This window comes from Rattus rattus, chromosome 10, assembly GCF_011064425.1.
Source record: "Rattus rattus isolate New Zealand chromosome 10, Rrattus_CSIRO_v1, whole genome shotgun sequence".
Classification (NCBI taxonomy): Eukaryota; Metazoa; Chordata; class Mammalia; order Rodentia; family Muridae; genus Rattus; species Rattus rattus.
This window is the reverse complement of record NC_046163.1, coordinates 86,098,792-86,112,491: the sequence shown is the minus strand read 5'-3', so window position 1 is coordinate 86,112,491 and position 13,700 is coordinate 86,098,792. Positions and strand designations below refer to the sequence as shown.

At 40.5% G+C, this 13,700-nt stretch overlaps 1 protein-coding gene across 1 annotated transcript in view; it reads left to right on the top strand.

Moving 5' to 3' along the window:
• LOC116911150 (serpin B8) overlaps positions 1-13,389 on the top strand; it is a 25,556-nt gene extending 12,167 nt beyond the window's left edge. The window contains exons 4-7 of the mRNA XM_032915005.1: positions 7,200-7,317; positions 9,158-9,300; positions 10,296-10,451; positions 11,401-13,389. Of these exons, the coding sequence (XP_032770896.1) occupies positions 7,200-7,317; positions 9,158-9,300; positions 10,296-10,451; positions 11,401-11,805 (822 nt within the window). The 3' untranslated portion in view covers positions 11,806-13,389. The remainder of the gene's footprint in view (positions 1-7,199; positions 7,318-9,157; positions 9,301-10,295; positions 10,452-11,400) is intronic.
• The last annotated feature ends 311 nt before the right edge of the window (positions 13,390-13,700 follow it).

Sequence of the window (13,700 nt, the reverse complement as noted above, 5' to 3'; positions counted from 1 at the left end):
TTTGAAGTATGACTCTGGTTACTTGCCTTTTTTATTTTTCACAATAGAATTTTACTCAGCTCTAAAAAATGACTTAGGTTTATTTTTTCTTTTCTTTTCTTTTTTCTTTTTAGTCAAACTTTTCTTTATTTATATTTATTTATTTATTTATTTATTTTTTGTCTCCATCTTTATTAACTTGGGTATTTCTTATTTACATTTTGATTGTAAATCTCTCTCCTGGTTTCCAGACCAACATGGCCCAACTGCTCCCCCTCCCCTTCTATGTGGGTGTTCCCCTCCCCATCCTCCCCCCATTACCACTCTCCCCCAACAATCATGTTCATTGGGGGTTCAGTCTTGGCAGGACCAAGGGCTTCCCCTTCCACTGGTGCTCTTACTAGGCTATTCATTGCTACATATGCAGTTGGAGTCCAGGGTCAGTCCATGTATAGTCTTTGGGTAGTGGCTTAGTCCCTGGAAGCTCTGGTTGGTTGGCATTGTTGTTCATATGGGGTCTTGAGCCCCTTCAAGCTCTTCCAGTCCTTTCTATGATTCCTTCAACGGGGGTCCCATTCTCAGTTCAGTGGTTTGTTGCTGGCATTCGCCTATGTATTTGCTGTATTCTGGCTGTGTCTCTCAGGAGGGATCTACATTCGGATCCTGTCGGCCTGCACTTCTTTGTTTCATCCATCTTGTCTAATTGGGTGGCTGTATATGTAAGGGCCACATGTGGGGCAGGCTCTGAATGGGTGTTCCTTCTGTGTCTGTTTTAATCTTTGCCTCTCTATTCCCTGCCAAGGGTATTCTTGCTCCCCTTTTAAAGAAGGAGTGAAGCATTCACATTTTGGTCATCCTTCTTGAGTTTCATGTGTTCTGTGCATCTAGGGTAATTCGAGCATTTGGGCTAATATTCACTTATCAATAAGTGCATACCATGTGTGTTTTTCTGTGGTTGGGTTACCTCACTCAAGATGATATTTTCCAGTTCCATCCATTTGACTATGAATTTCGTAAAGTTATTGTTTTTGGTAGCTGAGTAGTACTCCATTGTGTAGATGTACCACAATTTCTGTATCCATTCCTCTGTTGAAGGGCATCTGGGTTCTTTCCAGCTTCTGGCTATTATAAATAAGGCTGCTATGAACATAGTGGAGCACGTGTCTTTTTTATATGTTGACGCATCTTTTGGGTATATGCCTAAGAGAAGTATAGCTGTGTCCTCAGGTAGTTCAATGTCCAATTTTCTGAGGAACCTCCAGACTGATTTCCAGAATGGTTGTACCAGTCTTTAATCCCACCAACAATGGAGGAGTGTTCCTCTTTCTCTGCATCCTCGCCAGCATTTGCTGTCACCTGAGTTTTTGATCTTAGCCATTCTCACTGGTGTGAGGTGAAATCTCAGGGTTGTTTTGATTTGCATTTCCCTGATGACTAAAGATGTTGAACATTTCTTTAGGTGTTTCTCAGCCATTTGGCATTCCTCAGCTGTGAATTCCTTGTTTAGCTCTGAACCCCATTTTTTGATAGGGTTATTTGTCTCCCTGCAGTCTAACTTCTTGAGTTCTTTGTATATTTTGGATATAAGGCCTCTATCTGCTGTAGGATTGGTAAAGATCTTTTCCCAATCTGTTAGTTGCCATTTTATCCTAACAACAGTGTGCTTTACCTTACAGATGCTTTGCAGTTTTATGAGATCCCATTTGTTGATTCTTGATTTTAGAGCATAAGCCATTGGTGTTTTTTTCAGGAAATTTTCTCCAGTGCCCATGTGTTTGAGGTTCTTCCCCACTTTTTCTTCTATTAGTTTGAGTGTATCTGGTTTGATGTGGAGGTCCTTGATCGACTTGGACTTAAGCTTTGTACAGGGTAATAAGAATGGATCTATCTGCATTCTTCTACATGCTGAACTCCAGTTGAACCAGCACCATTTGCTGAAAATGCTATCTTTTTTCCATTGGATGGTTTTGGCTCCTTTGTCAAAAATCAAGTGACCATAGGTGTGTGGGTTCATTTCTGGGTCTTCAATTCTATTCCACTGGTCTATCTGTCTGTCTCTATACAATACCATGCAGTTTTTATCACTATTGCTCTGTAATACTGCTTGAGTTCAGGGATAGTGATTCCCCCTGAAGTCCTTTTATTGTTGAGGATAGTTTTAGGTATCCTGGGTTTTTTGTTATTCCAGATGAATTCGCAAATTGTTCTGTCTAACTCTATGAAGAATTGGGTTGGAATTTTGATGTGGACTGCATTGAATCTGTAGATCGCTTTTGGTAGAATGGCCATTTTTACTATATTAATCTTGCCAATCCATGAGCATGGGAGATCTTTCCATCTTCTGAGATCTTCTTCAATTTCTTTCTTCAGAGGCTTGAAGTACTTATCAAACAGATCTTTCACTTGCTTGGATAAAGTCACACCCAGGTATTTTATATCATTTGGGACTATTATGAAGGGTGTTGTTTCCCTAATTTCTTTCTCAGCTTATTTCTCTTTTTTGTAGAGGAAGGCTACTGATTTTTTTTTTTAGTTAATTTTATACCCAACTACTTTCTTGAAGGTGTTTATCAGGTTTAGTAGTTCTCTGGTTGAACTTTTGCAATCACTTAAGTGTACAATAATATCGTCTCCAAATAGTGATGTTTGGACTTCTTCTTTTCCAGTCTGTATCCCTTTGATCTCCTTTTGTTAACTGATTGCTCTGGCTAGGACTTCGAGAAATATATTGAATAAGTAGGGAGAGAGTGGGCAGCCTTGTCTAGTCCCTGATTTTAGTGGGATTGCTTCAAGTTTCTCTCCATTTAATTTAATATTAGCTACTGGTTTGCTGTATATGACTTTTACTATGTTAGGTATGGGCCTTGAATTCCTGTTCTTTCCAGGACTTTTATCATGAAGGGGTGTTGAATTTTGTCAAATGCTTTCTCAGCATCTAATGAAATGATCATGTGGTTTTGTTCTTTCAGTTTGTTTATATAGTGGATTATGTTGATGGTTTTCCGATATTAAACCATCACTGCATTCCTGGAATGAAGCCTACTTGATCATGGTGGATGATTGTTGTGATGTGCTCTTGGATTTGGTTTGCAAGAATTTTATTGAGTATCTTTACATTGATATTCATAAGGGAAATTGGTCTGAAGTTCTCTTTCTTTGTTGGGTCTTTGTGTGGTTTAGGTATATGAGTAATTGTGGCTTCATAGAAGGAATTCGGTAGTGCTCCATCTGTTTCAATTTTGTGGAATAGTTTGGATAGTATTGTTATGAGGTCTTCTATGAAGGTCTGATAGAATTTTGCATTGAACCCATCCGGACCTGGGCTCTTTTTGGTTGGGAGACTTTTAGTGACTGCTTCTATTTCTTTAGGATTTATGGGGTTGTTTAAATGGTTTATTTGTTCCTGATTTAACTTGGGTACCTTTTATATGTCTAGGACATTGTCCATTTCCTCGAGATTTTCGAGTTTTGTTGAATATAGGCTTTTGTAGTAGGATCTGATGATTTTTTTGAATTTCCTCTGGCTATGTTGTTAGTCTCCCTTTTCATTTCTGATTTTATTAATTTGGACACACTCTCTGTGTCCTCTCGTTAGTCTGGCTAAGGGTTTATCTATCTTGTTGATTTTCTCAAAGAACCAGCTGTTGGTTCTTTTGATTCTTTGTATAGTCCTTTTTGTTTCTTGGTTGATTTTAGCTCTGAGTTTGATTATTTCCTGCCTTCTACTCCTCCTGGGTGTATTTACTTCTTTTTGTTCTAGAGCTTTTAGGTGTGCTGTCAAGCTGCTGACATATGCTCTTTCCTGTTTCTTTCTGCAGGCACTCAGAGCTGTGAGTTTTCCTCTTAGCACAGCTTTCATTGTGTCCCATAAGTTTGGGTATGTTGTACCTTCATTTTCATTACATTCTAAGAAGTCTTTAATTTCATCCTTTATTTCTTCCTTGACCAGGTTATCATTGAGTAGAGCATTATTCAACTTCCATGTGTGTGAGCATTCTTTCCTTACTGTTATTGAAGACCAGCTTTAGCCCGTGGTGGTCTCATAGGACGCATGGGATTATTTTTATCTTTCTGTATCTTTTGAGGCCTGTTTTATGACCAATTATATGATCAATTTTGGAGAAAGTACCATGAGGTGGTGAGAAGAATGTTTATCCTTTTGTTTTAGGATAGACTGTTCTACAAATATGTTAAGTCCATTTGGTTTACGACTTCTCTTAGTCTATGTCTCTGTTTTATTTCTGTTTCCATGAACTGTCCATTGATGAGAGTGGAGTGTTGAAATCTCCTATTATTTTGTGAGGTACAATGTACGCTTTGAGCTTTAGTAAGGTTACTTTTATGTATGTAGGTGCCCTTGTATTTGGAGCATAGATATTTAGGATTGAGAGTTCATCTTGGTGGATTTTTCCTTTGATGAATATGAAGTGTCTTTCTTTATCTTTTTTAATGACTTTTGGTTGAAAATCGATTTTATTCGATATTAGAATGGCTATTCCAGTTTTCTTCTTCAGACCATTTGCTTGGAAAGTTGTTTTCCAGTCTTTCACTCTGAGGTAGTGTCTGTCTTTGTCTCTGAGGTGTGTTTCCTATAGGCAGCTAAATTCTGTGTCCTCTTTACCTATCCACTCTGTTAATCTGTGTCTTTTTATTGGGGAATTGAGTCTATTGGTGTTGAGAGATATTAAGGAATAGTGATTGTTGCTTCCTGTTATTTTCGTGTTTGGATGTAAGATTATGTTTGTGCTTGTCTTCTCTTTGATTTGTTGCAAAACGATTAGTTTCTTGCTTTGTCTAGGGTGTAGCTTACCTCCTTGTGTTGGGCTTTACCATTTATTATCCTTTGTAGTCCTGGACATGTAGAAAGATATTGTGTAAATTTTGTTTTGTCATGGAATATCTTGGTTTCTCCATCTACGTTAATTGAGAGCTTTGCTGGATACAGTAACCTGGGCTGGCATTTGTGTTCTCTTAGGGTCTGTATGACATCTGTCCAGGATCTTCTGCCTTTCATAGTCTCTGGTGAGAAGTCTGGTGTAATTCTGATAGGTCTGCCTTTATATGTTACTTGACTTTTTTCCCTTACTGCTTTTAATTTTCTTTGTTTTGTGCATTTGGTGTTTTGACTATTATGTGATGGGAGTAGTTTCTTTTCTGGTCCAATCTATGTGGAGTTCTGTAGGCTTCTTGTATGTTCTTGGGCATCTCTTTCTTTAGGTTAGGGAAGGTTTCTTCTATGATTTTGTTGAAGATATTTACTGGTCCTTTGAGCTGGGAGTCTTCACTCTCTTCTATACTTATTATCCTTCGGTTTGATCTTCTCATTGTGTCCTGGATTTCCTGCATGTTTTGGGCCAGTATCTTTTTCTGTTTTACATTATCTTTGACAGTTGTGTCAATGATTTCTATGGAATCTTCTGCTCCTGAGATTCTCTCTTCTATTTCTTGCATTCTGTTGCTGATGCTTGTATCTATGTCTCCTTTTCTCTTCCTTTGGTGTTCTATATCCAGGGTTGTCTCCCTTTGTGCTTTCTTTTGCTTCTATTTCCACTTTTAATTCCTTCACCTGTGTGATTGTGTTTTCCTGTAATTCTTTCAGGGATTTTTGCGTTTCCTCTCTATAGGCTTCTGCTTGTTTATTTGTGTTTTCCTGCATTTCTCTAAGGGAGTTCTTTATGTCTTTCTTGAAGTCCTCCATCATCACGATCAAATGTGATTTTAAATCTAGATCTTGCTTTTCTGGTGTGTTTGGATATTCAGTGTTTGGTGGGAGAATTGGGCTCCAATGATGCCATGTTGTCTTGGTTTCTGTTGCTTGGGTTCCTGCACTTGCCCTTTGTTATCATGTTGTCTCTGGTGTTACCTTGTTCTGCTATTTCTGACAGTGGTTAGACCGTCCTATAGGCCTGGGTGTCAGAAGTGCTGTAGACCTGTTTTCCTGTTCTCTTTCAACCAGTCATGGGAACATAGTGGTCTGCTTTCAGGTGTGTAGTCCTTCCTATCTACTGGTCTTCAGGTGTTCCTGTGGGTGTGTGTACTGAGTCTACCAGGAAGGTCACTTGGAGTAGAAAAGGTGGTCTTGCCTGTGGTCTAGGGCCTGGAGTAGCTTCTCAGAGCCGGGTTTCAGCTCTCTGTGAGGACAGCAACCAGAAGGGCCTGCCCCGCCTTCACTCGGGACCCTGTGCACAGGGCCCAGATGGAGCTAGGCATTTTCCTCTGGAGTCAGAAATGTGGGCAGAGTGTAGTCTCCTCTGGCTTCCCAGGCGTGTCTGCCCCTCTGAAGGTCTAGCTCTCCCTCCCATGGGATTTGAGTGCAGGGAGCTGTTTGACTTGGTCCCTTCAGATCCGGGTGGTGTCTGGACCACAGTGGTGAGTGCCCCTATCTTCCTGTTCCCAGAGGCCCTATAAGTTTCCTGTTGGGCCAGGGATGTGGGCGGTACTAGTGGTCTTCCCTGCCCTACAGTCTCGGGATTGCCCACCTGTCTGGGTAGTGAACTCTCTTTCCCACAGGGTTTGGGAGCAAGGAGCTGTGGGCTGGGATCAGCGAGGTTCGGGCCCCCAGCTAGAAACTGGAAGTGCCGGGTCCCAGAGGAGTTTTGCCTTTGTGAGTCCTGAGTCCACCAGGCAGGTCACTTGGAGCCGAAAAGATGGTCTTACCTCTGATCTCAGGCCTTGAGTCGCTTCTCAGATCCGAGTTTCAGCCCTCTGTGAGGGCAGCAACCAGAAGGGCCTGCCCTGCCTTTGCTTGGGATGGACCCTATGCACAGGGGGCCCAGATGGTACTAGGTGTTTTCTTCTAGAGTTAGAAATGTGGGCAGAGAGTAGTCTCCTCTGGCTTCCCAGGTGTATCTACCCCTCTGAAGGTCTAGCTCTCCCTCCCATGGGATTTGGGTGCAGGGAGCTGTTTGACTGGGTCCCTTCGTATACGGGCGGTGTCTGGACGGCAGCCCACAGTCCTAATCCTTGTAATTGTCTTTGTACACAGGACAGCTATCTTAACAAGCAATGAGCGACCCAGTCAGGTGCATATTTTCACCTGGCATCCTGCATCTCTCTCACCGTAGGGCAGTGTAGGAGGCTTACCCATTTTTAAATACATCTTGAAATAAAGAATCACCTCTACAGACATTTATCATAGGGAAAATGTTAATAGAAAATACTTGTTTCCACAGTTGCGAAATCCTTGCTGAATAGTGTACAACTTGTGATTGTGTTTATAGACCTTCAAGGAATCCTGCCAGAAGTTCTACCAGGCTGGGATAGAAGAGATGTCCTTTGTTAAAGACACTGAAGGGTGCAGGAAACGCATCAATGACTGGGTGTTGGAAAAAACTGAAGGTAGGAAGTTTTCATTTATATAGACCTTGGATTAGGTGGGAAGGAGGCCTATTATGGTATGCTGAACCTCATGCTCCATGCTGTTTTTCCTATAACCCAGTTCTCAGTGCTGTGACAGCATGTTTGCTGGGCTTTCAGGAAACAAACAAACCTTTTTTTCTCAGGATTATAAGATCATAGACAGTAATTTCCTAAGGAATCTAATATTGAATCTCAGACTGTTTCCCTCTGAACTATATTAGAAAGTCCTTGGAAAATGCTTTCTTTGGGGTTTTGCTAATATTCTGTCAGGGAAAATTCTGCTATGCTCTGAAATTGAAGGGTCAGGACAAGGTTTACATGGCATATGAGTTGGAGTTGGTCCACTGCCTCTCTGTGGAAATATGAGCAGCTCGTCATTTTGACTTGCAGTCTCATCTTCCTATTACCTGACTGTGGTGGTCATAGTTATTTTAGAACATGAATCTCTTACAAATTTGCTCTACTAGACATCTTGTTAATATTTGGATTGTAGTGTTCACAGATCTGATTTATTCCTAGCCTTCTGAAATAGGTTTGCCTGTTCTTGAGTTGAATATAGAGCAAAAGAGGGCACCCTAAATAATGAACAAGAAACAGAGACTTCTAAAATGTGGAGGAACTAAGTCATTTACTTCGTCAAGTGACAAAACCTAGTAGTTAATACATTTAATTTATGGTACACTCATCATGTGCCAATTAGCTGCAAATGTCATTCACCATTCTAAAAGTTAGTCAAAGTCTGAGCACAGGAAAGGGAGAGCCTCTCATGTTTCATACGTCATCTGCCTGTTGGGTTCTTGCTCTCCCACTGATGAATTAGAAGTAGGTCATTGAAGGGTTCTCTTGCCCTTCATGTACCATCAGTTGTTCTCTTTAGCTGTTCACCTCCTTCCTCCATGTAGACTGACCACATGCTTTTCCAGCATAATAAGCTCAATGGTTTCTTGTAGACCTCCTTGTCCCATTTCTTTGGGAGACTGAACTTGGCCCCCTCTATGTTGTATCCATAATTTCTTTCTCTAGTTTATTCCTTTTCGTAGGCTTTCTTTCTTCCCCATTACAGGTCTATATTTCTGATCTTTGGGAAGCCTCTGCTTATCTAAATGTGATTTGGAGATTATTACTAAGCAGTGATTCTTAACCAGGATTGGTTTTGCCTTCCAAACATGGCTACAGGTAATTTTGGCTGTTGAAATTGAAGAAAGTGTCAGTAGCTAAATACCTTACCATACACAAATGCACAATAGAATCTTATTTCAATAACTCTCATGTGAAAAGTCCATAGTAGTATAATTGAGATCGTGTAGTGCTATGGCCAAGCAGGCATTGTTAGAATCGGAGACATTGTGTGGTTTTCCTAGTGTGGTCAACTGCTACCTTTGTGTACTTTGCAGAAGTTTGGGGAAATTTTCTCATCCTGAACTACTGTATACACAAGCTGAAGGATAAGCCAAAGCAGCCCCACTTGAACTGTTTAAACAGGGCATCTTGACACATAATCCTGCATCAGCACTTGTGATACTGAAGGAGAGAAATTGTGTGTTTGAAGGCACATTCTGCTGGATAGCAAGTTTGGCAAAGTTGAGGCCAGTCTATGCTATGAGAGAAAAAAAAATCTCTCTTATGAAGAGAGGAAGAGGAAAATGAGATTGTTTAACCACAAATGATGCCAAGACAAATGAATATGAGAGAATGCTTATTGTCTCTCCTTCGCCAAATCAGTATAGATTCCTCTTATATCTCTCCCCCCCACTTCTCTTTGACTCTACCTCCCCCTCATCCTTTTTTTTTTTTTTTAATATTTTTATGTTCTCTCCAGGTAAAATTTCCGAAGTTCTGAGTCCTGGAACAGTTTGCCCACTGACTAAGCTGGTTCTTGTGAATGCCATGTATTTCAAAGGGAAGTGGAAGGCTCAGTTTGACAGGAAGTACACGAGGGGCATGCCCTTTAAAACTAATCAGGTAGGACAGTATTTTCAATGTATTGTTATTTTCTTAAAGTAGTAAGCTGAAAAAGAAGATGGGTAAGAAAAGTAACAGCTCTGTTACAGAATTTTGATTCTTATTGTCTCTAAACTAAAACAATGTGTTTACTGATTGTTTTTCTTTTTATCATTTTTGGTCAATTTCATCTTCCATCTCCAGTTGAATGATCTCTGCTGAGTGAGATCCTGCCTGAGCTATGTCATCATGCTGATGTCATGCTATACTTGTGGTTGATTACATATCTTTTGCCATGCCAATTGTAGATATGTGGATCTGCCATAGAGTTCAAGGTTATAGAATCTTTGATGAAAGAAAAAAATTCTAGTAGTTGTTAGGTTAATTTTAAATATAATGTTCTGCATTCCCTGCAAATATGTAAAGGAATTTGACTTCTGTCAATTTATACATAGCAAGCTGCACAGAAATATGATAGTAAACGTATTTGGTACAGCTTTAAAACTGCCTGACTATATACCTCATGTCATGGTTCCTTTCCGAGAAAAGCAAAGATATAAAACCAACTCTACAACTTGGCAGTGCTTAAGAATACAGGTGCATTTCTCTTCGTTTTGTCTGTCTTCCCAAAAGAGGTCTTTCAGTCCAATGGCTGAATGTCAGTTTACACCCTTCTTAATATGGAGAAATAATGCCTCACTATAAAATCCACAGAAGGGCTTCCCTATGAGTTTTCTGAGGGAAAAAAAATCACAATTTCTTCAAAAACAATGTCAAATTTTAAAGGTCTGTTTCGTTATTAAACTGTTCTTATTCTTAACCTAGTAATAGTTCATCCATGGAACAATAGTCTACTCTACTTGGTAGTGCAATTCGCTAATAAAGATTTTATATTTAAGAGACTAAGTGCATATAAATAATGATCATTTTATTCTTTTCTGAGTTCCAGGAGCTTAGTTTTTGTAACTTACGTTTTGCTTTGGGAAACAAACTAACTTTAACTATATTTTCCTCAGGAGGAGAAGAAGACAGTGCAGATGATGTTCAAGCATGCTAAATTTAAGATGGCACACGTGGATGAGGTGAATGCGCAGGTTCTGGCTCTGCCCTATGCTGAGGACGAGCTGAGCATGGTCGTTCTCCTTCCTGATGAGAGCTCTGATCTCACTGTGGTGAGTCCTGCCCACTGAGTGTCTGTGGAAGCCCACTGAGCTTGTTGCTCTACGGCCATCTCCCAGCTAACATTTGCAGAGTTTCCAGCTAACGTGTATTCCAAGCACATGTGCACACAGTGTGCCTCCTAGGAAACATGCATATGCATTTCTTCCAAGTGTTTCCACAAGTTTTGATATGGATGAGGGACTCCAAAAGTCTAACAGCATTTTTTTTTTAATTTAGGAGGGTAGGGCCCAATAATTCTTGAACAAAGACCCTGGAAGAAGGATAGCATTGAATCATGGTGATGTTTGCTACATATTAATGTGAATATGAGCCCTGTGGTAATTTTTTAAGAAATGCAGGTTCTAAACTAGCAAATAATGTCTTGGGGTTTTGCATTTCTAACAAGATTTCAGTTGAAGCAAGTGCAGTTGAGCCTTGGATGACACTTTGAATACAAGCATATAAAGTATAGGCATGTGTGTGGGTGGGGTGGAGTGTTGCTTTTGATCATCCTCATGACAGAAAAGGAGCCAAGTGTGGAGAGGGAGAGACTTACAAAATAGAAGGTATATGACCAACAGCATTCTGCTAAGGCAGCTCTCAATTGGGGAAAATGCTACCATAGTTGACTTTGTGCAAGTGCTTAAAATTGATACAAGCCAGTGACAACATGCTAGTGCATAGGATTGATCACCATCAATTTAATCTTGTTGTTGGTGGTGGTGGTGACCACTTTATTTCTTTGTTCTTTTCTATGTAATCAGAAAACTGTTGTCATACATCAAGAATGAGAACTGTCATGGCTAACTGAGAAGGAATTTAGAAAAGTCTAGGAACAGAAGCAAATCCAGCAGCTGTCACTAGATGAGAGTACTCCTCATAGGTAAAGGAATAAGAGAATGCAGGTGGCACTAGCCTACTGACCTTCTAATTCTAAACTCTGACCCTTTGTCATTACAGGTGGAGAAAGCACTTACATATGAGAAGCTTAGAGCTTGGACAAGCCCAGAAACCCTGACAGAAAGTAAAGTGCAAGTCTTTTTCCCCAGATTAAAGCTGGAGGAGAGTTATGACCTGGAAACTGTTCTTCAGAGTTTGGGAATGACAGATGCCTTTGAGGAAACAAAGGCTGACTTCTCTGGGATGACAAGTAAGAAGAATGTGCCTGTGTCCAAGGTTGCCCACAAGTGCTTTGTGGAGGTTAACGAGGAAGGCACCGAAGCCGCTGCGACCACTGCAGTGATCAGGAATACCCGAAGCTGCAGAATAGAGCCAAGGTTCTGTGCTGACCGCCCATTCCTTTTCTTCATCTGGCACCAGAAAACCAGCAGCATCTTGTTCTGTGGCAGGTTCTCTTCTCCATAACGTCCTTATGGGGCTGAGGATGTGGTTCAGTTGGCAGAGTGTTTGCATAACAAGCACAGGGCCCTAGGCTCAGCCCTAAGCACCCTATGAAGCTAGGCCTGATTGTGCCTACCTGCCATCCTAGCATTTGGGAGGTGCAGGATGAATGAGTCACACATTCAAGGTCATCCTAAGTGACACAGAACTCTGTCTCAAACACCACCACCACCACCACCACCACCACCGCCAACAACAACAATAACAATAAAAAACAAGAAAGTAGATGTGTGATTGATTAACACATCATTCTCTACTGAATTCTGGAATTAAAATCCCATGTTATCAGATTTGCCAAGGTGATTTCAATGTAAAAATAAAAAGAGTAGACTTAGTAGTTGCTGACTATCCTTCCTGACTGTCCCAATACTGTGTATGGCAGTTTGGAGTGGACGAGAAGGCCATACTTGGTTTGGAGTGTCTGAGGTGATTCTCAGTATCTCCAGCCTTACTCCCAACCCAGATCCTAAAGTGCTGCTCCACCCTGTTAACATCTCTAAACTGTCCCCACCACTGAAAGACTTACCCGGGAATGCCAGTGACCATTCACAAAGCCAAGGGTAAGAGCTACAGAATAACTGCTGCAACTGCCCATGACTCCCACGTAGCTGAGAGAGTGTTTCTTTCCGTCAGTGTTACTCAATGCTCCCTTATGACTCAGGGTTCAGGCAACTCTTTCCACAAGTTTTCAGTGAATGTTTAAGAACTCAGTGAGAGCCTTCAGGATGGAGCTGAGAGAAGAGGCTGCAACGTGTTTCCTCCCCCAACCCCCTGACTGCTTTCTAAAGCTCCAAGTGTTTTCCTTATTTCCCCTGACTCTAATGAAAATGTCACACAGGATGATTCTTACAAACCATCTCTCTAATTAACTACGTGCTCAGACATGATTCAAATGTACCCTTAATGCCCTAAATGCATATGCATGCTAGCATCAGTACATAGACTCAGTGGGTTGTACTTATACATGTGTGTGTGTGTGTGTGTGTGTGTGTGTGTGTATGTGCATGTGTAACAAAGAAGTCATGAATACGAGAGGGAGTGAGGGGGGCACAGGAGGAGTCAGGTGATAAGTGAGGAGTGGGCAAAAATAGACTATTTATATATGAAATTCTAAAATAAAATTAAAGATTAAATAAAAAAGACAACTATCTTTTCTGACTGAATAAAATTTTTATTATTGGCAGAAAGTGGGAAATTATAGGAACACATACAAAGAAATTTAAGCTTTCTGCAAGTCCCCTCCTCAGAAATCACTATTTTGAATATGCATTATATCCATTATATGGATGCAAATATAAATTCATAATGTTTTAGCACAGGATAATGATCATTTTTTGTAGCTTATTTTCACTGTAAGTCTTGCTCAAGACAATTATCATTCAGTGTCAACATCTTGCTGTGCATTGAATTGTGGGATGAGGGAGCGTTTTCTGTAAACAAACCTATTTAGACAATTTGGAAAATTAAACATGTATTACAGACTACTGTGTTGAATATCTTCAATGGTTGATTACACTCTTAATTTCTCAATAAATATTGCTAAAATGATAATCCTGTCAGTATAATGTTTAGGTATGTGATGAGACATCCGAAATGATCTCCAAAACCTTGAGCTGCCTTAGTCACCGTAAGGTTTCATTACAGTACACTAACTATTGCTGGTCCTGTTAATGTTTAATGAGGTAGACTAAATAAGGGTGACTCCTGACTCTGCTTTATTCTCAGTTGACAGTTCCCATGGATTGTGCACAATGTAGTTCTTCGTTAAGTCTCACCAAGCTGTACAGATTGCGTCCTCGGGCCACTTCCAGCTCAGAACTATGCTTTCCAAACAGGTTTGGCTATGACCCAATCCAGGA